Source organism: Dermacentor albipictus, chromosome 9 (assembly GCF_038994185.2).
Source record: "Dermacentor albipictus isolate Rhodes 1998 colony chromosome 9, USDA_Dalb.pri_finalv2, whole genome shotgun sequence".
Lineage (NCBI taxonomy): Eukaryota > Metazoa > Arthropoda > Arachnida > Ixodida > Ixodidae > Dermacentor > Dermacentor albipictus.
This window is the reverse complement of record NC_091829.1, coordinates 14,379,023-14,406,917: the sequence shown is the minus strand read 5'-3', so window position 1 is coordinate 14,406,917 and position 27,895 is coordinate 14,379,023. Positions and strand designations below refer to the sequence as shown.

The following is a 27,895-nucleotide window of genomic DNA, read 5'->3' as shown; positions in this document are numbered from 1 at the left end:
TCGCACTCCAGGCATCGCAGACCCACTTAGTAGCTTCGCTGAATGAAGCGCACACCTCAAGTGCCCTGTTGCTGTGTAGCTGTGCTCTCCTTCAGTCATCCATGCCTCCCACAGGCGTAGCAAAACAGCTTTAAAACTGTGGTTCACCGCGACGTCCAGAGGCTGTAGTATTTTAGTCATACCGCCTGGGATTACTGCAGGTGTGCAGTTTTTGGCTTTTACACGCTTGAGCGTCATCCCAGTTATGTGCGCTTGCATGCTATCCATGACCAGAAAGCCCTTCTTAACATTAAAAAAGCCCTCTGGTCACTTTGAAAAGCACTTTTCGAGCCACCTGCCCATCGTGTCCTCATCCATCCAGCCCTTCACATTTGTCTCTTATGACAACACCGGACTGGAAGGCTTCTTTTGGCATGGTCTTCCTTTCAAAAATTATCATGGGTTGAAGCTTCCTCCCGTCGGCATAGCACGCAAGCACAACTGTGAAATGTGCTTTTTCGTGGCCTGTAGTTTTAATCGTGATGGCCTTATTACCTTCCGGTGCCACACTCCTTTCCATAGGAATATCAACTGTCAGTGGCACTTCATCCGTATATATAATACGGCTGTCGGAGATGCCATAATTTTCAATTTCTTTCTTTACGAAAGACTGAAATCGTTGTAATTTCTCTTTAATATCTTCCAGGAGCTTCTGGCACATGCTTGTGCGGGCTCTAATCGCGAACGCTTTGTGGCACATAAACCTCGAGCACCACGATGGCCCACCAACAAAACCAACAGTGGCCATTTTTTGGGACAGAGTCTGCGCTTTCAGGTGCAGCTGCACCGTTGATAACGCCCTACCTTGGGCGTGTTGCTACAAAACCCACGTGTGTAGCATCCTTCAAGTTCTGGCCATTATGCCTTCTTGCCGCAGTCAGCCTTTTTTGCCGCTCTTCATGGCCTGGAGATTTTCTCTAGACTGCCGCCATGTGCGAATCATCTTTTCGGTGAGATTGAAATGACGGCCTGCTGCCAGGTTCCTGTGCTTCTTCGCGTACGCCACAGCAGTAAGCTTAAACTTTGCTGTGTCGCTCTTTCGTGTAGTAGGCGGCATACTACAGGTGAATGGTGAACAGTGAACAACAGCAAAGCAAACAAACTGAATAAACAAAGCTGCAAATGGTGACTGACTGGAATATGCGCAGCGTGCCGAACGGGCTGAATGCCAAACCATTCGGGCAAGCAGTTCAACTGTCGCCATCTTTTGCTATTTTAGCTCACCGCTTGCGGCTTCCGAGCCTCACGCAGCCTCCGTGACTTGAGAACTCGTAAAGCGACACATTTTCTTTTTTTTCTTTCATTCTACTGACTTTCTTTCTTGTTTTTTGTTATGGAACTCTAGTTTTTGGAGGTTGACTATTTGTTATTGCATTTATGACGCATCATTTGCATTGAGCTGTCATAATAGTTAAAAAAAGACCAATCAGCATCAGCACGAGTTCCTTCAAAGTTTGCCAAAATGGAAAAAAATATATATACATATAAGACAATCCGGAGCATTGTATAAGACACACCGCCGAAAATTTTGGAAAAAACTGCATCTTATGCACCACTGCATGTGTAACTTTCTCTTTGCACCATAGCAGTGAGTTATTGCTCCAAAGCATTGTTTCCTTGCATGAAAGGCCAAATTTTTCTGCCCCGAAAGCATATATTCCCACACCAAACTGATTTTTTCTGCTCCGTAAGTCTAAGTGCTGCTTCCATCACTGCACTTTAGAACGTGCATGTATCTCTTGCTCACGTGGCTACATACATATTTATACAGGACCTCCAGTAAAAACATATTCTGTTGTAGAGTGCCTAGCTCTATTATGTGAGGATTTCACATTCACACATTTTTGCTGCCTTCAGGACAGCCCATTCGCTGTGCCTTGCAGTTGCCTAGTGATGTCATTCTGGAGAACCGATTGGCCTAACATTCAAAAGCCAGTCTTTTCCTGGTTTCATACATCCTACAACGAGCACTGACCACATTGGTTGTGACCTTAACTGTTTGACTAATCATATTGTACGTGTATTGCAAATAGTGTACATTCTCGAATTTATGCAAGCATCAGCAATTGCGCTGAAATGTATGATGAGTCATGTATAAGTAATCGATGCACTTGACTCATGAATTCAGATTCAAAGACCAGCGACTGTGCTCAATGCTATCATTTTGGTTTGAGTGTTGCTTGTCTTTCTGGGTGCAAGTTTGCTCAGTGAAGAGATAAGATTCTTAACTTGCAGTATTGGCAGTGTTGTATTTTTCATCGGCACCATGACGTGACAGTATGTCAGGAATGTTTCAATGTTTATCCTGTTGGTTACAGGAAATTTAGTCAGCTCAGTAAAAGGCGGCAGAGCACCATCATAGATTATGCCTAAGGCAAGAAACTGATGATAGAATAATTAAATGGTATGGTGTATTCGGGAGCTACTCGTGAACAGCAGTAACCCCCATGTAGAAATGACACTCCGTTAAATGAAAAAGTAGTGGTAGTACTACTATGGTTTCACAGTCACCAATGGACATTTTGACAATCACCACTGCTATCGTACCTAACTGTGGCATTATGGATGCTTAAGGCTCATTCACACCGGTGACTGATAGCAGTCATGTGACCAAGTTTGTCGCAAAGTGACCCGTCTCAAATTGTCGGTTGTTCTCGAAAAACGATTATTTTAAGCTTGTCGTCCGATCCTCGATTTTTCAATTGCACGACCGTGGTCGCAAAACAGCTAAACCAGTCAGTGGTGCGCTGAAGGTTAGCACGTGTTTTCATCCAGCGTCCTCCTGTGTCACACCAAACACAATCTGCACCACCATGGCAAAGTGACAAAGTCTACGCCATCATGGCAGACTACAGGAATGTAATTGTAGTCTTGCCTTGTGATGCTGGGGTGCAGCAGTTCCAGCAACGTGTCGAGTGTATGCGGTAGCATTTGCAGGAGGCTACCCAGCAGCAAAAGAAAGCGCAAAAATTATGCACCGATTCCCATGCAATGCGAACTACAAATTGCAACATCAGCACAGTGATGACGTCTTCCTCTTTGCTCGGATCAAAATCCATGGCTGTTGCCGGAATGCGAAACCAGTGAAGTGCATGTGAACTGTGTAGATCCCTAGAGTTCTCGCTGAGAACGATAATCTCCAAGATTGTGACTTGCAGCTTGTGCTCGGCCAGGTTTGCCGGTATGAACATCAGTTACCTTCAGTCACTGTTTGGTTGCCTAGTCGCAAATGGTCTCGCGACGTCCTCAAGTTGCTGGTGTGATTAAGCCTTTACTTTTGTAGTTGGCGTCCTTGTGTGTCATACAAAAAGAAGCTCACTGTGGTGGTGAAATAATGAAGTTTTTTTGCAAGTTTGCAGTTGAACTTTTGTTTTCGAAATGTTCTCATGGTCATTTTTGTGATACATATTGTTTTTGTATTTGTTATTTTACTTTTGCTTTACTTGTCACTAGAAAACCAAGTGATTCATGCCCTCTTGTATGGTTTCTTTTTATTTTCCTGCTTTCAGGTCAAATTTAGTGGGAAACTACTTAGCTCTCCTTTTGTTAGCATTCGTACAGGCTGGAATCCTAGAGGTGAGCGTGAATGATATTTTATTTGTGGTGTTTTATGTTGCCTTCTGGTGTCAGAACATAAGTATCCTCATTGCTCAACTCTGCTTGGCTCTAGTGTTACAAATGTAATAATCAAATTTGGCAGTGTACAGCCAGCAAAGATGAGCAATAAAACAAGTAATTTTTATACGTTATGAGAGAACTTGTGCAGCCAACTTGCCATGGTTCACATTGGGATAATTCAGCATGCTGGATAACTCATACAAATCTGAAATTTCTGGTTGGCGGGCTTTTTTTTCAGTGTGCATCAAATCGCTTAATTTTAAAACGGGATTTTGGTTGGTCCAAACATTTTGGCTGGCCTAGTAATGCATCATTCTTTCCAGCAGAAAGTCAGTTTGAAGAACTTGAAAGGCTGGAAGGAGAGTGCTTTCATCTTTCCAGTCTGTCTTCTTGTCTGTTGAGAAATGAGACAGAAAGTGGGAGGTTGATCTAGAACAGGAGATTAAGGCCAAACTCCAGGTTTTAAAATATTCGTGTTGAAACTCTAGCACCAATAAGTTAGTTTGATGTCGTGGATTTCAAAGTATTTTCTAATGCTATTTGGGCCACTGAGGCTCAGTAAAAGTTATCAAAACTTGCCAAGTCCACTCTATTGCTCTGTTAGGATACAGTGTAGCGAATATTTATTTATAAAAATGAAAATTTACTATAAACATTTTTTTCCCTCTACAGTGTTCCTTTACGAATGTTAGTATCACAGTGTAACTCCTGCTTTTGCGCATTACTTTTTGGCATTGTAAATGGCTTTCAGGCTGAAGATTAAAGTTGGATCAAGCTTTGTAAGTACACACGGTCTCAACAGATAATGTTCGTATACAAAACTTGTCCTCATAATTGTTTGGTCAGCAAGCCTACTATTACTTTATCTGCAGAATTCTGTCATTTTTGTGCAAGTAAAGCACTAAATTAAGATGCTGTTTGACTTTGTTGTGTTTTGAGTGTCTCTGTTGTAATTTGAAGTGCGATGTGCTTCACTTCGAAACCTTTTTGATGTAAAGAGGAAAAAAATAATTACTCTTCATTGGGAGTACTTATAAAATTTTCTAAAGGGTTCAACAACCAAATAATGTGTTATCTTTTTATCTTTTTCTTCTTCTTGACAAAATGTAGGCGCTAGTTGAAGTGATAGTGTCAAGTGAAGATGCCTTGGCTATTCAAGCGACAATACTCTTGGCAGAACTGCTGTACATGGTGAGTTCCAAACTTTTTTTTCTCCTGATACTATTATAACTATAAGTTGTCTTGTTGCGTTCTTGCTTGGTGTCCTCGTACTTGAATGAAAGATAAATGAAAAAATATTTGTTGTTTCCTGCATATTTTCTTCACTGAACTTTGCAATGATTGAAAAATCAGCTTTGCTGTACTTTTTCAACTCTCTTAACCAATGGTTAACACTTTAATCCCCAAATTAATTCCGTAAGTAATGTACCCAGTTTCAGAAATTTTTTTGTTTTGTCATAATTTTTTCTGTCATTCTGCTTCTGAAAATGTATTTCTTGATTGGCTATTAGCAATAGCCAATCAAGCACACAAATAAATAAACAAAGATAAGCACACAAATTGGTTATCAGAAATAACAAAAAAGAAAATAAAGCTACTCTTGAGGGCAGCCTTCTTTCAATGCCATGCATAGCTCGTTATTGGCAGTGGGAGCAGCACAACATTTGGCCGAATGGGTATCACTCCTCATTGGTGGTAATGGTACAACCTCGCATGGCGGGTACAGCTCGGCATGGGGGTTAAAGGGTTAAGACTACATAAATATCACCTGCACAACCCCTTCCACCTGTTGACAGCCACCTGAAACATGTAAGCCTAAGCTGTAGTTCCACTGAATGAAATGTCTTCTAAGCAGTTACCTAAAATAAATAATATAAATAAATAGTTGTGCTCAGTGTGCATGGATTAGCCACTGAGCAGTTCTCAGTGCACTCATGTTTGTTAAAGTCCTGTGAAATTTGTGGTCTTAAGCCGTAAGGACTCCATGCTCATAGTATAGTCCTAAGAATAATTTTGCATGCGGTTTAGTTGATGCTATTAAATTAGTTGACAAATTAGTTAAATAATTGATGGAATTAGTTTGTAGTGGCTTATTTGATGCTATCGAACATTTGACTGTTTTGTTTTCAGGAGTTACTGAAAATGTAAAAAAAAACTTGTTTTTTTTTACATTCTACAAGTGTACAGTAGAATCCCTTTAAGACAAGCACGAAGGGACTTTAGAGCTGTGTTTGTTGTATCAGAACGCTGTCTTAGCATATATCTTTAAAATCTTCCTGATCCGAGCTTATGAAATTTTCTTGGAAGTTTTTTGTACATTAAAGCGACTCTGCTGTATGCTCTGTGCAGGGTAAAACACTTGAGTTGCTTGTTTTTGTTTGTTACAAACGTTTGTTTCTTTTTCTTCCTAAATGACTGGCAGGCCAGTATCTACCTGCCCTCTGAAGCTGGCCGACATTGCCACTGCCTGCCGACACTGATGTCACAAGCGGCTGCTTTTGGATCGCCCCAGGAAAAGCGCATGTGAGACAAAGTCACACTTTTGTATCCTCACTCTCACGAGACAAGTCTTACGTTAGGTGTCCGTACTATGCTGTGAAGTATTCATGAAAATGCTGTCTCACTGTTGCGACCACCGCGACTGTTCTAGTCCATCTTTTTCAACAGAGTAGGCATGCCAATACTGTACTACGTATGTAATGTAATAAGCATTGGAATGCTTCTGCATGCAGCTGCAGTTTGGGTTCATTTTGTCTGACATTGGGTGTAGCAACTTTTTCGGTCATATTGACTGTATGCTTGTACAATGCCAAGGACAGGATTCTTGCCTTGCAGTAAGTTGAATGTGGTGTTAATCTACATTTTGTAATCCAAAAAACCTGGCTAGATTTTCTTGGTTTTTTTAGCCTTTGGTTTTACAGGAAAACCCAGTTATACTTGCGAAAAATCTCACAGAATTGGGACAGCAAGTTAAAATATGTTGCTGTGGGTTGCCGAGCATCAATTCAAGAACAAAAGATCCTTTGCTGTAGAAATGCAGTTCAAATTTTTTACTTAGGTTCAGTTGTAGTTGGAAGCAGTTTTTTTTTAGTGAAAGAGGGTAAGCAAGGAAATTGACTATTTTTTTTTCCTTGCAGCCGTGCGAGCACAGCTGTGGCCCGTCTGTCGCACCTGCATGCAAACCGGCGGAAAGGCACAATGCCAAGCAGCCTCTTCCTGGACCAGCTTCTGCAGTTCTGCAGCCCGACCAAACACCGTAGCGGCAACCAGGACTTCTGCGAGGCAGCGGGCAAGGTGCGCCTCAACGCCTGCCTGCGTAAGGAAACGGATGAGAGTGCCATGCACAGCATCCGAGACTCCCAGGTGCTTGTCAGGGAGTACAACTCCTGGGACTGGTATCTTGTGAGTTCGTTACTCAAGTGGCCCAGCGAGTCGTTGCGCGCGCTCAGCGAGAGCACGCACCGAACTTTTATCCGTCGTCTTGTCTTCTTCTACAAACCTAGCAGCCGCCAGTTCTCGCTGATGGAAACCAAGCGTGAGTGTGCAAACCAGATCATCACCGTTGGCTGCCAGCTGTTTGAATTTCTGCTCGAGGCCGATGAAGGTCGAGCCACCGAGTTCATTGAGGACTTCTTGATCGACTTGTGTAACTGCCTTCACGAAGCGCAGCTACCTGGGGCTGCCATGTCGGCGCTTTTAGGACCTTCGAGAATGCTGGCAATGGTTTCACATGCCTACTTCCTTTTCATTGGCCGGCTCGCGAGTTCTAGCAAGGGCTCACGGCTCTTGGAGAGGCTTGGAGTGTACCAGCATATTGTGACGCTGGTCACACTGGAAGGCCATGACCTGTACTTGAAGCTGGCACTGGCATCCATGGACTACACCAAGCCAGGCTTTGCGAGGTCCCTGCTGACGACAGCACTGACAACAAAGTGCGAGGTGGGTTGTCATTTCACTCGAACCTTTTTACTCAAGTTAGTGTTGACATCGTGTGAGCAGTGTAGTATTCAGGAATTCAGAAGAATGACTCCATGTCTGTTGTTCGGCATTTGGCCGCCTGTTATATAAGTGCCAGTATTGTACGTAAATCAAGGTTGTCAAAGTCGTCAAGTATCTGTATTGAGAACAACTACTAGTGTGCTGCCTGTCAGAAATTTCGGACGCCAGTCTCTTCATCACCAGGCACATGTTTGTACCAGTGAGCTATAGAGTATGTACTAAATGTATTGTTTTCTGCATCTATAGTTATACTCTGTTGAGGCACTCTTTTTAGTCTTAACATATCCTGTTGCTTTATAAGATTGTTTCAAGTGGCTCCAACCAGCCTGCAGAAACAAGACCCAGTGGTGGAACAGCTGTGCCAGTTGCGCTAAACTGTGCTGAGAGCAGCCTTGTGTTCCATCCCGCGCCGAAACGGCATTTTAGTGGAAAATTACACCGAGCCTACGCTAAAGCATGCATAAGACTGAAACCCTCTTTCCATCAATGCTTTGCAGCTAGCAAAACTGAAATCAAAACGCTATTATCATCATCATAGAAGGGAGCAGACACCCGTCCATAGTTTCTCACTATATGCATTGTGAGAAGAGAAACTCTGTGGGCCTATTGGAGTCTTCTGGTTTTTCATTCGTGCATTTTTCTCTGACGGAAGCACAATGTAGTGCCGCTGTACTGTCTTACTGCCGCTTCATTTCAGTGTTCATCGAACCCGCTTGGTACCGCAGATTTTGGTGAAGGAGGGTGTCACGTTCTATTATTAAAGTTGAGCCTTTTCAATGTTTATGGGTGATGTAGGGCTTTGGAAAAGAGCCACTGCGATCAGAATTGCACATGGTGTATAGTTAGGAATGGTAGTAGCGAATGAGGTCGGATGTGGTACACGGCATGAGCTGCCACTTCAATAGGTTTCACCATGTTTTTTGACGAAAAACTTTTGGGTCGAGTTTTCGTCACTGCGCTATTTCAGTGGAAGTGCGTCGCCGATGCAAAATCCAAACCCTCTTTGCGTCTTGTGCATGCGCAGTGGCACTGATGCTACTTTTATTTTACTTCTTTTTTGTAGCCACACACCTTTGCGGCCCCTATTTGACGACTCCCTAATGTGTGTGGCATGACATGAGTATATTGCATGATATCGTGTTCAGTGCAGGTGCGCATAGTTGATTGATCTTGCGGTGAGCCTTTGCTCACAAGCTGTGACTGTAGCACTGTGTTGCATCCTGGTAGCTCAATTGGTAGAGCATCGCACGCAAAATACGAAGATAGTGGGTTCGGTTCCGACCTGCGGCAAGTTGTTTTTTCATCCACTTTAATTTCCATTAATTTATCCTTTCTTTATTTCATTTATTGAGCACAAGTAATTTCCCCTATGTTGTCCTTGGTGTCAGTGTTTGTTGGCTTCTTATGATATGACTAATAAAAATCGGGCCCCTTGGTTAACCCCCTTTCTTCTCGTTGATCCTGGGTTAAGAAACACTTGTTTGTTGACGATCTGTCGGTGGTACCTTCTCTGTGCCGTATCGATGAACGTGGCCGCATAGCACCCTTTTTGCATCGCAGTGTGGAGGAGCGCCGCATCCTTTCCCAACCGCATTTGCAAGGTAAGCCTTGTGCAAACCCGTCTCCACAACATATCGACTAGTATATCAATTAAAATTTGCATGGTATATGGCATACATGTGTTAGAATCTGCACAAAAAATGCTTGCTGCTGCACCAATTTGGCTTATTGCCTGTGCCAGGACCTGCGCCAAAACATGAAATGGCTGTTCCACCACTGAAGACCCTGCAGTATTTTTCAAGTTTCTCTCTTAGTTTTAGTATTGCTTTTGCACAGATGTGTCCAGGCTAATTTTATTGTTGGTATATTTAAGTAGCCAGCTGATATTGTAGAAACTTGTGTGCTTGATTATTTGAACTTTTACATGGCCCCACTATGTTACCATGTGCTACAGTTGCTGCATATAGGCGAGCAATTTTCGTTACTATGTGGAGTTTCTACATGAACTGCAGCGGCGATGAAATGGTAGAGCATCCACCTTATATGCGGATGCACTTGGTTCGAATCCCGGTGCCACAGGAAACCCGCCGTTTTTTTTCTGATCGGTAGAGGTGTACCAGGCCTGGTGCTAGGTTGTTTATATGGAGTCTCATCTTGAAAGGGGGCCCTATGAAGATTTGTGAGGGTCTTTGAGCACTCCGTGTCCCCACCACAGCTTTGGTGAAATAGTCGAGCATCTACCACTGTGGTATGGGAGGCAGACAAGTGCTGCCACCAGGTGTACCTATCTGTAAAATTGGCCCAAGGGCGCTCCCGGCCTGGTGCTCGGCAACTACTGTTTGAACCGCACCGATGGCACCCGCTGTTGGAATCTCAGCGCTGCCACCAGCTGTAGGAACCTCAGTGCTGACACCCGTTATTGCAATCGGACCGCTGGCGCCCGTTGTCGCAAATGGGTCGCAAGCCCCAAGGGTAGCGTTGGCCTGGCGGCCTGGGGCACAATGGAAGCATCCGAAGGTCCCAGGAAAGCATGAGGCGACTGCTAACAGAACAACTTGTTTATTCTAGCATCGCAAAGAGCGGGTGGTCAGGTCGACCGAAGTAGAGAGACGGGAGAGCTCATTACTCAACAGAAGAAATCGGAGCCTCTCTCCTGGCGTCCGGGGGCAGCTGCTCTTATACTCTTGGCGTCGCGGGCAAGAAGGAAGGTCACGAGATGACACCACGTGACAGCGAGGCACGGACGGACTGAGAGACATGTAGAGACAAGGAGGTGACGCATCAGCCGGGCCGGCGCCGGTCAGACCTCCTCGCTTCACACTTGGGGAGCTCCTCTCCCTGGCTGCCGCGCTTTGACAAGCGTGGGCACACACACACACACGCACACACAAAGACACGTGACACTGAACATGCCGGGACGCGCTCGGCGGGGATGCGTCGCGGCCGCTCCGAACGGGCCAAAATGTCCGCCGCTTTGAACGAAGCCCCGGCGTTCGTTGAATCCGCGTCGGATACACCGCGCGTCGTAGGCGAAACGTAACAGACCGCCCCGCCGGGGGAAGGAGATCCCGATGGTCAGGGGACTGCATCCGCTGTCCGGAGGGATCTCGCTCGATGATGCTCATAACCGAAGTCGGTCGTCCCTCGGCGTTTCTTGAGCGCAGCGCACCGAGAAGGCCTCGTTCTCACGTGCAGGTTCACACAGGACACTGCAAAGTGACTTCAGGAGAGTTGCCATTTTTGTTCTCTTTCCCAGCAAGCGTTAGAACTGCGCCGAAACTCAGCCGCTCAGTCAGCAAGCACGGCACAATCCTCACTAAGCCATGCCAGGCTCTTTCCCCTTTTATACTACTGCCTAGTTCCTTACAGTAGTCTAGCAGCACTCAGAACGCGTCCACAAATCGGAAAATTGCACTAGAAAGCACATCATCACTTTGAAACACTACACAAAAGCAATATGTTAAAAATCCTGCCTCAGGAAAAACCATCAATAACAAACAATTTTGAGGCTGATTCCCACGTTAGGGGCTTCGACTTAAGCCATCGACGTTACCGTTGAGACTCCCCTTTTTGTAACGCACCTCAAAGGAATGTTATTGCAAAGCGAGGCTCCAGTGCAGGAGGCGGCCATTTGTGAAAGAGATGGTCTGCAGCCATTGGAGAGGGCAGTGATCCGTCTCGATGCATGCGAAGCGGAGATCGCAGCGAGCGACCGTACACTAGCTCAGCTGGCGAAAACCCCGTAGCCGCATGCGGCGCGGTCCGTAATGCAAACATCACCCCAGGCAGACACAGCTCCCAGTCAGTTTGTTGTTCAAACCACAATGCTCTCAACACGCGCTTCATGACGGAGTTGAGCTTTTCTACGGAATTCGACTGGGGGTGGTACACTGAGCTGTGTAACAGCTCTACCCCGCACCTTTCGAGAAAGGCTGTCGTCAAAGCGCTTGTAAACACTGTGCCCTGATCTGATTGGATTTCTGCAGGAAAACCAACTCGCACAAATATGGACAGTAGTGCACTGACTATCTCAACTGAGCTGAGTTCTTTAAGCGGCACTGCTTCAGGGAACTTTGTCGCTGGGCAGATCACAGTCAAAATGTGTCTGTACCCCGTGGCTGTTACCGGCAGAGGTCCCACTGTATCAATAACGAGCCGTCTAAAAGGCTCCGTAATGATAGGTACCAACTTCAACGGCGCCCTCGATTTGTCCCCTGGTTTGCCCACCCGCTGACAGGTGTCACATGTCTTCACAAAGTGGTCTGCGTCCCGAAAACACCCTGGCCAATAGTACTCTTGCAAGAGACGGTCCTTAGTTTTCCTAACTCCTAGGTGTCCGGACCACGAACCCCCATGCGACAAGCGCAACAGATCCTGACGATAGCATTGAGGCACGATCAGCTGATCGAACTCCACTCCCCTGCGGTCTAGATACTTCCGGTACAGGACCCCACCTCTTTCCACAAAGCGAGCATTTTTCTTGGCGATACCTTCCTTGATAATGCAGCGTATGTTTTCTAGGCTGCCATCCTTCTTTTGCTCGGCTATCAAAGCCGACCGGCTGACTTTTAGCAACCTATTAAGCCCGTCTGACGTAGGCGCGATGAGCAAATCTGCAGATATCTCTTCTAACTTTCCCGCATCGGGCATTTCCTCTCCAGTATCTGGTGCCTTTAACGCTACAGGCTCAATTTTATTCAGTTCGGGCGTGCTCTGAATATCAGCTTGCTGCGCCTCTGACCCTTTCTCATCGTTCGACAACGTCGGCCCCGCAACTACCGCCTTTGCAGCGAGCTCCCGAACCTTCGATCTGGTTAAGGCCTGAACGCTAGCCTCGCCAAACAAAAGCCCCTTCTCGCGCAGGAGGTGATCGGACCTGTTCGAAAATAGGTACGGGTACTGGGGGGGCAGCATAGATGACACCGCCGCCTCCGTCTCAAGTGCTCCAAAAGGTCCTTCAATAAGCACTTTTGCTACGGGCAGACACACGCTATGAGCTTCCACGGCTTGCTTAATCCATGCGCACTCGCCCGTGAACGTATCGGGTTCTACGTAAGAGGGGTGAACTACATCCATCGTAGCTGCGGAATCGCGAAGCACTTGGCACTCTTTCCCGTTCACGAGTAGGTCTCGCATGTAAGGCTCGAGAAGCTTCATGTTTTCGTCAGTGCTGCATAATGACAAAAACACTACTTTTGTTTTTGTTTCCGGACACTGCGCCGAAAAGTGACCCGGCTTCTGGCACGTATAACACGTGCGCTTGCCTCGCCTCGAACCGCTTTCTGCGTTCGGCTTCGGCTGCCGCCGTCTCCTTACGTTCGGTCGGAATGCTTTCACTCGCATCCGTACTACGTGTGTCCCCCTTTGCTCTCATGGGCGTGAACTTCGGCCTCTCAAACTTGGAGCCAAATTCACCCTTTTGACCGTCCTTAGGTCCGCGAGCCCGACGTGTCACAAACTCCTCGGCTAGCTCAGCGGCTCTAGCCACCGTACTAACGTCTGGCCTATCCAAGACCCAGTACCGCACGTTCTGAGGTAACCGACTATAAAACTGTTCCAGCCCGAAACACTGCAGAACTTTCTCGTGGTCACCAAACGCTTTCTCTTCTTTGAGCCACTCCTGCATGTTTGACATTAGCCTGTAGGGAAACTCTGTATATGACTCACTTTTGCCTTTCTCATTTTCTCGAAACTTCCGACGGAACGCCTCCGCTGACAGCCTGTACTTTTTTAGCAGACTCGATTTCACTTTGTCGAAATCCTCTGCCTCCTCTCTATCCAAGCGAGCGACTACGTCGGCCGCCTCGCCGGGTAACAAAGTGAGCAAGCGCTGTGGCCACGTTTCCCGAGAGAACCCCTGCTTCTCGCACGTTCGCTCAAAGTTAACCAGGAACAAACCAATGTCCTCTCCAAGCTTAAACGGCCGCATCAGGTCAGTCATTTTAAACAATACTCGTTCTCCTGCACCGTGTGCCTGACTTCCATTACGAGCGCGTTCCATCTCTACCTCGAGATGCTTCATTTCCAAAGCGTGATCGCGCTCTTCTTTTTCTTTCTCTTTTCGTTCTTTTCGTTCAAGCTCCTGTCTTTTTGCCGTCTCCCTCTCCTCAATGGTCTCAAGGCATTCCGACAGCTCGTCATCCTCAGCTCCTAACTCAAGAATAGCCCTTAGCAGTTCTGATTTTCTGAGTTTGTCTGAGACATCCAGACCCAACTCTCTTGCAAGCTCCAACAATTTCGGTTTGCGCAACGACTTCAAATCCATGGCTGCTCTGAATGCTGCTTTCTCTACTGCCTGCTATTGTCTTGCTGCAAACTAACCCGGCAGCAACGACAACCACAATTACCAGCTCTGTTTCTGACACTAACAAAAGCCTGGCAAAACTCAGAAGAAGAAAGTCCCGCACTCACCAAACCTCGCAGCCAAGAATTCAGCGCAGTCGTTCCGCTGCAGGCAACCAGTCATCACACAGGGCTTGTTGCACTGCTCCCGGATGGTCGTTGTCCTGCTCAGCATACAGTCAACCGCATATCTTCGCTGCTGGCCTCCGTTGTCGCGATCTCACCGCTGGCAACCAGCTGTTTGAACCGCACCGATGGCACCCGCTGTTGGAATCTCAGCGCTGCCACCAGCTGTAGGAACCTTAGTGCTGACACCCGTTCTTGCAATCGGACCGCTGGCGCCCGTTGTCGCAAATGGGTCGCAAGCCCCAAGGGTAGCGTTGGCCTGGCGGCCTGGGGCACACTGGAAGCATCCGAAGGTCCCAGGAAAGCATGAGGCGACTGCTAACAGAACAACTTGTTTATTCTAGCATCGCAAAGAGCGGGCGGTCAGGTCGACCGAAGTAGAGAGACGGGAGAGCACGTTACTCAACAGAAGAAATCGGAGCCTCTCTCCTGGCGTCCGGGGGCAGCTGCTCTTATACTCTTGGCGTTGCGGGCAAGAAGGAAGGTCACGAGATGACACCACGTGACAGCGAGGCACGGACGGACTGAGAGACATGTAGAGACAAGGAGGTGACGCATCAGCCGGGCCGGCGCCGGTCAGACCTCCTCGCTTCACACTTGGGGAGCTCCTCTCCCCGGCTGCCGCGCTTTGACAAGCGTGGGCACACACACACACACGCACACACAAAGACACGTGGCACTGAACATGCCGGGACGCGCTCGGCGGGGATGCGTCGCGGCCGCTCCGAACGGGCCAAAATGTCCGCCGCTTTGAACGAAGCCCCGGCGTTCGTTGAATCCGCGTCGGATACACCGCGCGTCGTAGGCGAAACGTAACACTACATAGGAGTTCCAGACGCTTGGAAGGACAGCCACCTTTTGGGAAGTTGTGTGGCATTTTGTTCAATGCAAAGCATTTCTTGATGAACATTTGCCACTTTGACAATATCTATCTAGCCACCTTCGTCTTGGTGCTCTGATGGTCGTTTCGTTAACTTGGCATGTACCAAAATTGGCATGGTATGACAAGATTGTATGACGAACATAAATGATCGGTCATGAAATGAATATAATGACATGCGTGTCATGCAGGTCGTAAAATGGCCACCTATGTCTTGGTGCTCTCATAGTCGTTTTGTTAATTAGGTATGTACCAAAATTGGCATAGTATGACAAGTGTAGGATGAACATAAATGATAGGTCATGAAACAGCCACCTACGCCTTGGTGCTCTCATGGTCATTTCGTTAACTTGGTAGGCTCTCTGCACACTGCTTCGCATAACATTGATTCCCACAGGGCGTGCGACCTGCCGGCTTTTTTTGTCTCGGTTCTTTTATAGCAAGCTTGGCAGTCTATACGAACCTCTCCTAAGCAACACATCCCTAGAAAGCCAGACGCCTGGCCAAGGGTCTGCTTGTACCCTTATAAACCGGTGGGTGGCAGGTGATAGGGATCGAACCACGCACCTGCCATAGCCAAGCCGGGTGTCCTTCCCTCTGGACTACGACTGCAGTTCCCCTAAATGACACCAACATCGTTCACCTAAAGGAAGTTTAGGCCAACGTTTCAGACATGGTTCACATGCACTGCATTGTAAATGTTGATTTTGTGAATGAAATTGCTGCCATATTGGTTTTGTGATCGCCTTTGCAGGAAGCACGACTCTATGCAACAAAGTTCCTCAGAGTCCTACTTCGATTGGAACTCTTGGACTTCAGGAAGTGGGTCATGGAGCTTCTTGTGACTCAGCTCTGCGACCCAAACCGTGCAGTCATGCTCACTGCTGCCTCCATCTTGGATGAAGCCTGTGATGTCAAGGTGCGCATTTCTTTTATTGCTAACTGTGCAGCCAATTTAAGAGCTTTAACATAACGGAGATGTACTAGGATGTGCTTATGCAATGTGTTCTTTCATCTCGTTTCTCCCATCATCATCCCCCATTGTGACCCTCTTTCTTCCCCTCTTCCCCTTTCCTTGCTCAAAGTAGCAGGCCAGGTGCTCCACTTTCCGGCTGACCTCTCTGCCTTTTCGAGTCAATAAGCTTCTTCTTCTTCTGTAGGTGTAGCTCTAACAGCACTAGTAATGACTTCTTGTGGCACTAATATTTACCATATTTATTCGATTATAAGGTGAGAGTGGAGTAGGGAGACCTGAGAAAATGAACTTAAGTATTCACACTAATACAAGCCAATATAGAGTAGCCGATGGATTATTCAGACTCGGTGGTGTTTGTCTGAAATATCGAGTAATTGAAAGCCCATGGAATTATTGGTGCAGGCTATATGGAAATTTTGCCCTGAGGTGTGGCTTGTCGCTACCAGCACTGGTGTTTGATGACACATATTCCAGTGTTCAAATTTGTCTGTGCCAGTATGTTTCTGCTGTGCTATATCCTTCCCACTTTCTGAAGGCAAGTAAAAGCTTTGGGTTGCTTGCTGTGGTGATTCTAGCTCTGGGAAAAATTTGCCGTGAATGAAAGAGACAAAGTGTCTCCTGTAAACTAGAAAAAAAAAAAAAATGTAGCTGCGTTTAATGAAACCTGCTGGTCTGGTTAAGCACAAATGATAATGAAAAGCAAGACTGTTTTAAGGCAACTTAAGAAGACAAACTGCCTCACGGCTTCAGTTGCACACTGTGCGATTGGCTTCATCAACCTCCTTTAATTCTGTTGCCGTTGAGCTTAGGTGGCCATGCTAATTGCCAGCATAAAGGCCAGCATAACATTGAACCACATAGCTTTATGACTGAGCCTGGCAGGCATCTGAAGAAAGGCTGTTTCATGTTGTGGAACAATATGCAGTTGAGTCTCGTTTTAATGAAGTTGCATCTGACACAAAAATACCTTAATTTTATCCTATATTCAGTTCAAGCATACACGCAGGTAACGGTGAAGAAAATTTAAGTGCTCTGCTTCGCCCCGAGTACGGAACCATGCAATTAGTGTTAACACATTCTTATGTAAAGAAGGAAACATTCAATTTTTCCTGTGCTTTTTTTTACTTCAGTGTCTGTCGGCTTCATGTGATTGCCGCTAACAATAAAGCTCCTGCGTTCCCCTTATGCTTCTCGCTCAGGGCCTCTGGGTTTTGTTATGAAGAGCTTAATTCAAGATACTGGTGTGCAGTAGTGCATAAAAGTTTGGCAGCAATTGTTTTTTTTTTGTTTTCTTGTTTTCTTGTTTGTTTCAATCACTCATTTCCTTCCCTGGCAGGAAAACCTGGAAGCACTGATTGCGCTGCGTCCCGTGCTGCTGTCATTTGGAGACCGAGGCCTGCTCCTGCACATTCGTTTCCTCTCCGTGCCGAGTGGCTTCAAGTACATGCTGGAAGCCGAACTGCTGGGCCATCAGCTGCGGCAGTGGGACGAGGTGGGTTCTTCGGCTGGTTGGCCGGTTTCGTTTATCGCAATTGAATTTCTTCTTTTCTTTCCTTCTTTCTTTCTTTTTTTGTTGACCCATTCTCCAAAGTTTCTTCAGCCACTTGTCAGTGTTGTTTGAGCTTATTTATTAGCGTTCTGGCGTCTTTTTTTTTTTTTAACACAAGAACGGTACTTTCATGTACAGTGCAGTTCGGCGTTAAAGGAGGCTAAAGGGAGAGATAGGTTTCATTTAATTTCTTAAATACTTTTCTACAATGCCAAGAAAAGCCACTCTTACTGTCAGAGGAACTTTTGGAAGCCAGAAAAAAGGCACAAAGTCAAAAGACTGGTGGCGATGCCACCTCAATGTTCCCGCACCAGCTCGGTGCAACATTGTGGATTTTGACATTGTCTGCTTGGGGTCGAGTTAATTTCTTATTTGTAGAAATGGAGTACATTGTGTTCTAGAAGAGCCAGAGACTGAACTTGGCAAGTTCTGAGTAATGTTGTCATGCCACAATGGCCAACACACAAGAAAATATGTTGAAATTCTTTATGTACACTGCCGTACTGGCAGTTTTTATCACAAGATTTAAAAGAGAAATTAAGAAGTTCAGCATTTATTTTCTCTTCAAGCAATCAACCTTTTACTGCTAAATTAACAAAAATAAACGTTTGAAGGAATACTGTATCAGCCATAACTTATCTGATTTAGTGTTTCTTCTTAGTGTCCAAAAAAGGGAGCATTGCAGATCCCAGTTCTCATTGCACTCTAGCTACAAGTGCTGCTGGCTGAAGCTATAGCAATGCACTCACTGCCCAACTGCGTAGAAAGGTGCCAGTGCCACCCCCTGGAAGTAATCTGCTGCAAAGCTGGGTGATTGTATTCCTGTCAGAGGGAAGAATTGGCATGTGCTCTACGCCCATGTGTTCCTTTTAAGACTAGATTGGACTGCACATTCTCACTCTTGTGAGTGTTTCTGCATGGTCGGTTTTTTTAGGCGGCCAGCGTTGGTACATTCATTTGGATGCTTAACTCTTGTAGGAAGCAATAAGATTAGCGTAAATGTTTTGTTTAGTGCACTGTGGTAACCTAATCAATGGTAGCGACTGCCTTGCAGTTGGTTTGTTTATGTTTTTAGGAAACTTATCCATCACTCTGAATGTATGCTAAGATGTGCGGCCATCACTGATTACACCAAGGCAATTTCAACGACTGCTTGATGAGCCTGTGTGCCTGCCATGTCATACGAGGACATTTAGTTCAGAGTACCCTCCCCTTTTTGTGCAGGTTGATAATCTTCGGTATGTGAAGATTGTTGAGGACGCCATCAGCCAGGCTGTCACATGGCATCAGCGAGGTGAAGATGGAACCTATGGAAGGCGGAGCAGCAACACGAGGTTTGTGATTGCGTGTTTATGTAGTGTTATTTTAGGTGGTATCATTCCGCAGTCGTGATTCAGAGGTATGTAGATTGGTTGCACTACAGGCATTAGTTGCCTTCATTGCAAGAAATACTACCTTGTGTGCATTGAGCCTAGTGTTTTTTGCACGAAGTGTGACCTAGGCCTTCTGTTTTATGAGCCTATCCACTATTGAGACTCGCAGTAAACTTTATTATGTAAGGTGCTGTACTTAAGGTGGGGCGGCTGCATGCACATACTGTATTTACACAATTGTAAGTTGACTCAAATGTAAGTCGACCCCCCATATTGCATGTCAGGGATAAAAAAAAGAAACAAAGAAGGGCATTCCATAGTGAAACTATATTAGTTGCCTGACCACTCGTTCTCACTTGTCCTGTTGTCTTAATGGCTGCCACAGTCTCACAAATGAGCTCTCTATATAAACATTGATGCCCAAGCCCTGTTGGCTTTGAAGTTTGTCCTGGGTATTCCTGCTTTCGAAGTGAACACCCGTGTTTGTTGCATGACCATGTCGCACATCAGTGGCAGGGCCCGATTGCTTATTTCAGTGAAGTATGCCGCGAGCTTGGCCTCTAGCTCTGGGAAGTGTCCCAACTTTGGCTCATAGAGACCTCTTTGCTTGCCATCACAGCTGAAAATTCCTCCGCGCTGCAGCCGCCACTTCCACGCCACCCATTCAATACGTCGAACTTGCGATCCACCACACAGTTGTTTATCTGGCGTAAAGAACGGCAGCCCTTTTGAATGTTGCTGTGAACAAGTACTGAATGCTTATTGGACACAAAGCACTAATGAAAACTGAGGAAGTGCGACATTGAATCATGGCCGGCGAACAAGAGCCTAGGAGAAATGCATGAGCAGTGTTGGCTCTTCCGTCAACTATCAATCCTCCCCAGAAGCACTGCCATTCTGTGTGTCAGTGCCACTGTGATTGGTACAGTGGTCCTTCCATTAACTGTTGACACTCCCGTGGGTGCCATGTGTGCAGTAAGAATTTTTGAAAATTGAGAAATCCTTCCAAACAAATGCGCATAATAGCTGAATGCTGTGCCTAGAGCTGTAGAGCAAGCATTAAATTGTAGCATCCCTGATATCTCATTTGTCTCGCCTTTATTGGCGGTGCCGTGCTTTAGCTTCGATTGCAAGTCGACCCCACGTTTCGTACTTACAATTATGTCACAATTGGTCACAGTAGTTCATTCATTTGCAGCATGCATTGACAATAAGAGACAAATTGATGCAATATTTTTAGACTTTAGCAAAGCCTATAACAGGGTTATTCACGAAAAATTGATCAGTAAGCTCATAAATATTAAGCTTCCCGACATTTTAGTCTCTTGGGTTTCTGAGTACCTACATAACCAAACGCAGTTTGTTTCAATTGATGGTTGTGATTCCTGCAGTCTTCCTGTGACGTTAGGTGCGCCTCAAGGAAGTGGTCTGGGACCCTTGCTGTTTATTTTATATATGTAAATGACATTGTCTCTGTAGTTATTCTTGGAACTTAAATTAGGTATTTGCGGATTATGCTTTATTTTGTGAAATCAGTCGTGTACATGATCAGGTTGAGTTGAATTCTGATCTTGCTAATGTATCCAAGTGGTGCACAGATTTTGGCATGACTGTTAATACCGATAAAACTGTTTATCTTTGTGTCCACTTTACTCCACTTAAGCCTTCGAGGGTCGATTTTTTTATTGCAGATTCTAATTCTTAGGGACTTATTTTGCAAAAACTTTACCGTAATATTTCTAGGGTGACCGTAAAGTGAGAAAAAAATATTTTGCGTTGGTATGTATGTACTCTTCATTCATGAATAACAACAATAAGAAAGGAAATAAACTTATAAGAATTAAAAATTTGATGCATTGTTATACACAGTTTAAGGCTTGGAAAAATGTTCCTGCTCTACATATCTACATCCATAGTGTAATCGAACTGTGTAGGTGCACTCACTCAAGAAAACTGTGTGGTTGCATACCCGTCAAAAAAGCAAAACGTGTGACAAACTTCGCTAATCTTCACCTTATCGCCAACCAGAGGCAATTAGTTTTCGGGAGTGTAAAAAAAAAAAAAAAAGCAACGGAAAGCATGCACGGCAGCATCCTTCCTATGCGCGCCCCTGTGAGCACTAAACGAGCGAAACACAAGTGGTTGCCCTGTGAGCAATATTCCAAGGCCAAAAAACAGGTGACTACCACGAAGAAATGCACGGCAATTGCTTCGGAGCCAAGCTGCCACATGCACTGATGCATAAACACGAACAGAGGTAAGAGGCAAAGTTACTGTGCAACCCCCATGACGCCTTTAAGAAAATGTATCTGTAAACCTTTCTGTTTTCATAGGCGATCAAAATTTGTTTTGAGCAAGTTGGTTAATCACATTGCGGCAACAGCACAAGAAGCAAGGACAGGAAACACTGCGAGTAGGCAGATTGAGAAGACGAGGTAGACCAGTGAGAAAGGCTTTAATGAGATGGAAGAGGCCATCCCTGCAGTTTACAGGAATTAGTGCTTTGAATGAGATTGGTTAATGGAAATGTGTAAAAAGACCTTGCTGAAAGTAAACTAGCAAAAACAAATGCTAATATAAAATAAAAGGCCAGAAATAAGAGTAAGCTCAAACACATGGAAGGAGGCACGTATTCAAACACGGACGCGAGAACTAAGAAAATCTCAAATATAAAGAAATGTGGGAAATAAAGTTACACAAACTCAAGAAAATATACACACATTTACAAACAGGCGCGGGTAGAGGTATTATGAGTGGGTTCACAAGCTGATGTGCCTACCTTCTCGTATGTTCTTTTTTGCTTTTTACCATTCTCTTGTTACTGTTTTGGGAATTTTTAATTGCAACATATCACGAGAATCGAGAAGCAGCGCGGTGCTGTGTTGTGGGAAACTATATCGAGCGCTGGCAACACAACTTATGTGTGACTGTGCCACAGCATGCATTCTACAGCTTGTGCTTGCAGTGGGCACTGTTGGACAGCAATCAACCGAAGGTGCTACACAACACTCGAGCACCGCCGCTAGACGCTCGACTATCTCACGGCTGACAACGATCGTTCACGCTAACTTAACAGCGACAAATCTTTGCGTTAGAGGCTTCTTTTGCAAATATTTTCCATTGAGATACTCATAGGTTCGTTTCATGTGCGCACGCTTTTCTCATTTCTCCTTAAAATGGTTTTGCTCCATCACTTCACCCCGTCCGACGAAAAACGCAGCGACACAGTACACGAACACACCCACCGCTGACAGTAGGCACCAGACTTTGGCAAACTTTTCTCGTCTTAACTTTACTTGGGAGCGAAATTTAAAAAAAACATGGAACAAACGCGCAGGATGGTCGCCACGGGATCCTGTTTTCAGACAAAGTGTAACGCAGCGTCAGCGATGCTCGATGCAATGTTTTTTCACCGGATCACGGCTTAGAATAAACGCACGCGGCACAAATGCCACATTGTAAGCTCGCAGTAATATTTCCGGCATGACAAACCATCACAAACAGTTTGGGAATTCACTGTGACGAGGGGCTGACGCGCACAGCTGATGTGACTTGGCCCAGTTTGAAGCGCGGGTGGCCATCTTCTTCGTCGGCGGGGTCACCGGCCATCCGGCTCATGACGTCAGTCCAGAGTGCGCGCCCATTGCTGGATGTTCATGTGCATCCGCCTCAGAGTAGTAAACATCTCCTTTTTTCTAATGTTGTACCCGACTATAGTATTCTAGTCTAGTAGAGTGCCACTACCCTTGGGTTGTTTGCCACACACCTGGTCCAGCAAAATAGTTGTTTTTCATGCTGCCTCTTCATTCGAATGTGACTGGCACAGCCTGGAATTGAACACAAGTTGGTGTTCGAGCTCATGGATTGAGCTCGCAAGATTTTTTTTTGCCATTGAGCAGTGCAGAACTCTGGTGAGAATGATAGGTGACCTCACATTGGCATGTTTCTTTTTGCAGACTCAAAGTGCAAGATGTGTTTGCCCCTCCACATCTCTATGGCCAGCTGGTGCAGCACAAAGAAGGACTGGAATACCTGCAGAAGCACGGTTGCCTGGAGCGCCACTGCGAGACTGTCATCTCTGGGGACATGTCGAATGAGGAGTCCCTCCTGCGGCTGAAGGCATCACTGTGGACAGTGGTAGGCGTTTCTTGTGTCGTGGAGGTGCTGTTAACAAAAGTTGATTCACGGTCGACACAGGTTCAGCTTTTGAGGCACACTAAAGGGAGACACAAGATAAAGTGATACACTAGCACTGCAAAGTGACCAGAGCATCACTTAGACTTAGTAAAGAACCTTAGTAAGTTAGAAAATGATGGTAGCGTTAGACAGGATTGGTAAACATAGCACATAGTAAACATAGGTGTTGCTTTGAAGCATTAAACCATGTCATTAATTACTATGGTAATTGGCAGAACGTTTATTTATTTATACCTTTTCCTTTTACCCGCAGTGCCTCACTTAAAAGTGGTAAAATTAGTCCGCCTTCCACCTGACTCCTTGAATTTCTTTCTGTGACTAATCTTTTTCTCCTTTCTGCTAGGAAATTATAGCCCTGCTTGATAATTTCATCAAAGTGTCTGTAGTAGCGTGTCATAAGCAAAATCCATCTCCAGGATTGATGCCTCAATAGACGTGTACAGCAAGGAAAGGGGTAAATTTTGCAATTTGCTCGCCCTCATATTTTCCAGGGCCATGTTGGAACATCGCCAGAAGGCTTTGCACTTGTGGCAGACGCAGACGTGCTGCCCTCTATTGTCAGAATGGCTCAGGAGTCTCCGGTGTACTCGATCAGAGGGTGAGTTTTCCTTTTCGTTGCATTGTGCCCTGAATGCTGTTTTGGCACAAAAATGATTTTGCCTTAGTCAAAAGTTGTGAAGCTACTTCATGTTGCTGTATGGAGTAGGATGAACCTGGGTTCCAAATCGTCCAGTCCCATGAACGCAGTAATTCTGTGGGATGTAGTCATGTATCAGCAGTAGTTTGTTATATTCATGCTTACTGTAGTGTAGTTACTAATATTTATAGTGCAACTCAAATCTAGTGTCTATAAATGGGCTGGACTGTACTGGGGCTTCTGCTGAAATTTTGCTCTAGAGTGGCAGGCATGTTCGAGGAGCTCTGCTGAGATGGGCTGTCATTCACAGATAGGATTTGAGGCTTTTGATGAAGACTGTACATAAGTGTGGAGACAGTTCTGCCTTCATAGGCATAGTTTGCTCCTTGTTTCCTGATGGTCAGCACAGACAGTGTATGGATATCACTCTGATAATGCTGCAGTACTGCACTTTTCCTTTTTACTGAATAGAAAATTCATAACCTTTTACCATGCAGAGTAAAGGCACTCTTTCATGATCCAAAGTTATATTTCACTTGTGTGCAGCTTGGTTTTCAGTGTGCTCCCATAGAACTTGAAATGCAACATGATGTGGGGTGTAGTGCAAATGACAGACTGCAGTAAAGCCTTGTTAGTTTGGCCCCCGTTAATTCAGAAATTCGGTTAATTTGGACACAGTCTGGTCAACCTCTTCCTTATATGGAAGGCCGACATACTTCAGTTATGCTTTCAATATGGCAACAGCAGCGCCATATTTTCAGCGATTCAGTTTTGAGATAGCAATACAGCAAACAGAATACCATGTATCTTGTAGGGTTGCCTTGCTGTCCACTGCTTCATAAACCAATGAAAATAGACTAGTTTATTATTATTTAACACTTCTTTTTTTACTTATTGCCAGAGCAGGTAGCTTTTTGCCAATTTACATTGCATTGTCGTCCTTTTCCAGTGTGTGCTTCTATGTGCTGTGCTTACTGGCCAGCACTGGCGACTCTGTCGAGCACCTTAGTGGTCTTGGCTGGGACTGTGTCCAGCACAAGCACAACGATGCCTGGCCCGTGGCATCGGACGCCTTGCGTGCTGTGCAAACATCACCTCCACCGCTCCGGGCTCACACGTGGTCCATAAGCAGCGCAGGAAGCCAACAGAGTGAGGTGCTCACCGCCAGCGCTCTGCACCGTCGCTTCCACGGTTCTGCTGCATCGTCCCTGAGTTGTGTCGATGCTGGTGAGACAATGCTACGGAGGACGCTCAACTTTGTGTCAGAGCAGGCAAAATCTCAGGTGGAGAACAACAGTGGTGTGCGCCATTCACAGACTTTGCCGCGGAATGTGACGCTGTCTCCTCGACATGACGCTCTGGTTGCCTCGTCTCGTAGGCCACGGTCATCGTCAGACTGCAGGCCGGGCGAAGCAAGGCATGACGCTGAAGGACAGGCGCCACAGGGGCAAGCCCACAAGATTCCAGAGGTGTGTTGGTTGCTCCAGTTACGTGCTTGCAGGCATTGCCTGTAATGCTTCCCACTCACACTGAATGAAGGCACATGAATGTTTTCATCCAAGTTTGATTACCAGTGAGCAAACAAGGGCAACTTCAGCCCAGAGGCAGCATTTCAATCAGGTGATGACGGTAAATGTCATCTTCTTGTGACACCCTTTCTCTTGTTTGGATTTTCTTGTGTGCGTGCTGTGTTAAAGCATTACATTATTGGCTGTCACATTGCCCTCAATACATTTCTTTGAACTGTGGACAACAGCCACATGTCGTTGCTCATAAAACTTGCCTGCATTTTGTACCTTAGCTATTTATTGGATGTAATAGTACCCTCACTTCAGTCTCTTTTTGAATTCTTGTACTTATTCACAGGAATTCTTGGATTTTCATGCAGTGAAATCCTAACTGTAATCATACTATTTCAATTTCAGGCGGTTGCAATCCACCCCTCTGTTGCCGAGTGCAGACTGCTATCAGTACCTGACAGTACAAAGGAGCGCTCCAGTTCCTTTGGAGGGAGTCGTGACTCTGGAACCGAGACATCGTTCACTGAGAAAACCTCCAGCAATCCTGAAGTGAAAGGCGAGCGGAGCGACAGCAACGAGAGTGCCATCACCACTGGCACAAGCAAGAGCCGGTCTGACAGTTGCACGGACTCGACGACGAGTGGTGTGAGTTCGTGCGATGAGAACGCTGCCACGACGAGGACAGTGCAAACGCTGAGCCCGATTGCGAGCTCGACCTCACTGAGCACACTGGGTGGGAATAGGGGCGATGGTGCTGTGATGCCGCGGAGACCTGGGGGCTTTGTCGGTGGTGTGCGGGCGCTTTCGCGTAGTAGCACGTCCACGAGTCCGGTGTCTCCGGACTCCCCGGTGCTTATGTACACAAGTGCGCGTGATGTGGCAGGCTATGCGACACTGCGGGCAGTACGTGAGGCGTCGTCAATGCGGCGGCGGCGGAAGCGTGTCTGCTCAGTGGGCTGTGACGGGGCAGAGCAACATGGAGAGCTCTTTTCGCCACTGTCTTTGGTTGGCTGGAGCCTGGATCGCAGCGGATTCTACATGTGAGTGGCTTGTTAGATACTGTGCTAGATATAGTATGAGTGAAGGCTGTTATGGTCTACATCAGCCTAATCTTGTGTTGTCTATCACAGGTGTGACCATGATAACTTGATCTTGTGGCAAAAAAAGAAAAAAGAAAAATGTAGCCAGAAAAAGAAGGGCAGGGAACACACTTTCAGTTCCCTCCTTTCTTCCTGAATATTGGTTGCCAAGCCTGCAATATGCAAGCCATTTTGCTATCTATGACAGTGCCAACTTACGCTGTGATTGTTTTCACGCCAACATCACTAACGTTGTCACCATGTTCTTGTCAGGCATGTGCATGCATGGTTATTTACTGCGATGGCAGCTAAATGTTGCAGCATGTACCAAAAGCCACATGCTTCACTGACCATGCTTCATTACAGTGCGATATTGCACAATGTACTTAGCACATTCTTGTATTGTTGCGATGACCACTGTGTGATCAAGAATCTTAGCCATCAATGTGACCACCATCACTTGGGAATTGTACTCCTCTTTCATGGCCGCATGTCTGCCACATACATAGTTTCCAACTTTTTCTAACTGTGGAGCTCTTGGTATGTGCCCGCCACTTCCATGCAATGTGAACAGCAGAAGAGTAACGCAGTTTCATTGTCTCTGTTGGCAGAGGGGAGGAGCCATATCCAGATGATGCAACAAGTATTCGGACTATGTCCATGTCAAGCACTGCCTCTGCAGCAACAGCCCGATCGTCAGCTAGGCGGTCTGAGGAGAGGTTCATGGGACTCTGTTTGCCTGTTGACACTGCACTCATCTTTTCAGTAAGTTGATGCAGCTAACAATGTTTCTTATTGTCTGTCATTGCTCATACGCACAGGACTTTGTTCAGTCAGCTACGACATGTTATCATTTGGAGCCGCTGTTCCTAATGAGTCTCCTTCACTTCGTGTTGCCAGTCAGTTGCCCGTTAGTTCCTCCGGATCTTAGCACTCAGCTGTATATCTATATTGTGTTGGTACCTTTTCTTGGGCCTACATAGTTTTCACCTACCGGCAGGGCTGATTGTCATTGCTATTTGATGGCGAATCAGTTTTGCAAAAATCTGCAGGGTGGTGGAAAATTCACCAAAGGGAAGTATTGTTATTTACCCAACAGTAGCACAAAGTTCTTGGTGGTATAAAAAAGCTCATATTTTCACATCCACTGTGGGGCCTCAGTTGGTATGGCTTCCGATCCTGAGCAGAAGCCATATCATGGACTCGATTCCTGGTTGTGCAGACTATAAATTCTAATTGTGCAGACTATAAAAATACTTGTGTATCAAGCTTTTGTATGAAGTTTTTGGATAGGCTTATCTGATCTACTCTTTCCTCAAGTCTTCACTGACTTGTCAATCACTGGCATAATCTGAATGCAGGGTTTTGGCATCAAAACTCCCCTTGAGAATTATAATGACCCTGCTACATGGAGCAGTGCAAACAGGGTAGAATTCACACGGCTTTTCATTCGTGAGGCCTGTTTGACATTGGCCAGCAACCTTCGGTAATATATGTTTTCTGTTGTTACTGGCTAGCACATGTTCTTACGAATTGATCTGTAGAGCAAGAGCTGCTTCA

At 45.9% G+C, this 27,895-nt stretch overlaps 1 protein-coding gene across 1 annotated transcript in view; it reads left to right on the top strand.

Annotated features, from left to right (window-relative positions):
* rictor (rapamycin-insensitive companion of Tor) overlaps positions 1 to 27,895 on the top strand; it is a 75,248-nt gene that overhangs the window by 21,581 nt on the left and 25,772 nt on the right. The window contains exons 11-22 of the mRNA XM_065433938.1: positions 3,549 to 3,615; positions 4,768 to 4,848; positions 6,080 to 6,180; positions 6,795 to 7,596; positions 15,759 to 15,923; positions 17,317 to 17,472; positions 18,754 to 18,863; positions 22,859 to 23,039; positions 23,591 to 23,697; positions 24,686 to 25,205; positions 25,662 to 26,296; positions 26,947 to 27,100. Coding sequence (XP_065290010.1) covers positions 3,549 to 3,615; positions 4,768 to 4,848; positions 6,080 to 6,180; positions 6,795 to 7,596; positions 15,759 to 15,923; positions 17,317 to 17,472; positions 18,754 to 18,863; positions 22,859 to 23,039; positions 23,591 to 23,697; positions 24,686 to 25,205; positions 25,662 to 26,296; positions 26,947 to 27,100 — 3,079 coding nt within the window. The remainder of the gene's footprint in view (positions 1 to 3,548; positions 3,616 to 4,767; positions 4,849 to 6,079; positions 6,181 to 6,794; positions 7,597 to 15,758; positions 15,924 to 17,316; positions 17,473 to 18,753; positions 18,864 to 22,858; positions 23,040 to 23,590; positions 23,698 to 24,685; positions 25,206 to 25,661; positions 26,297 to 26,946; positions 27,101 to 27,895) is intronic.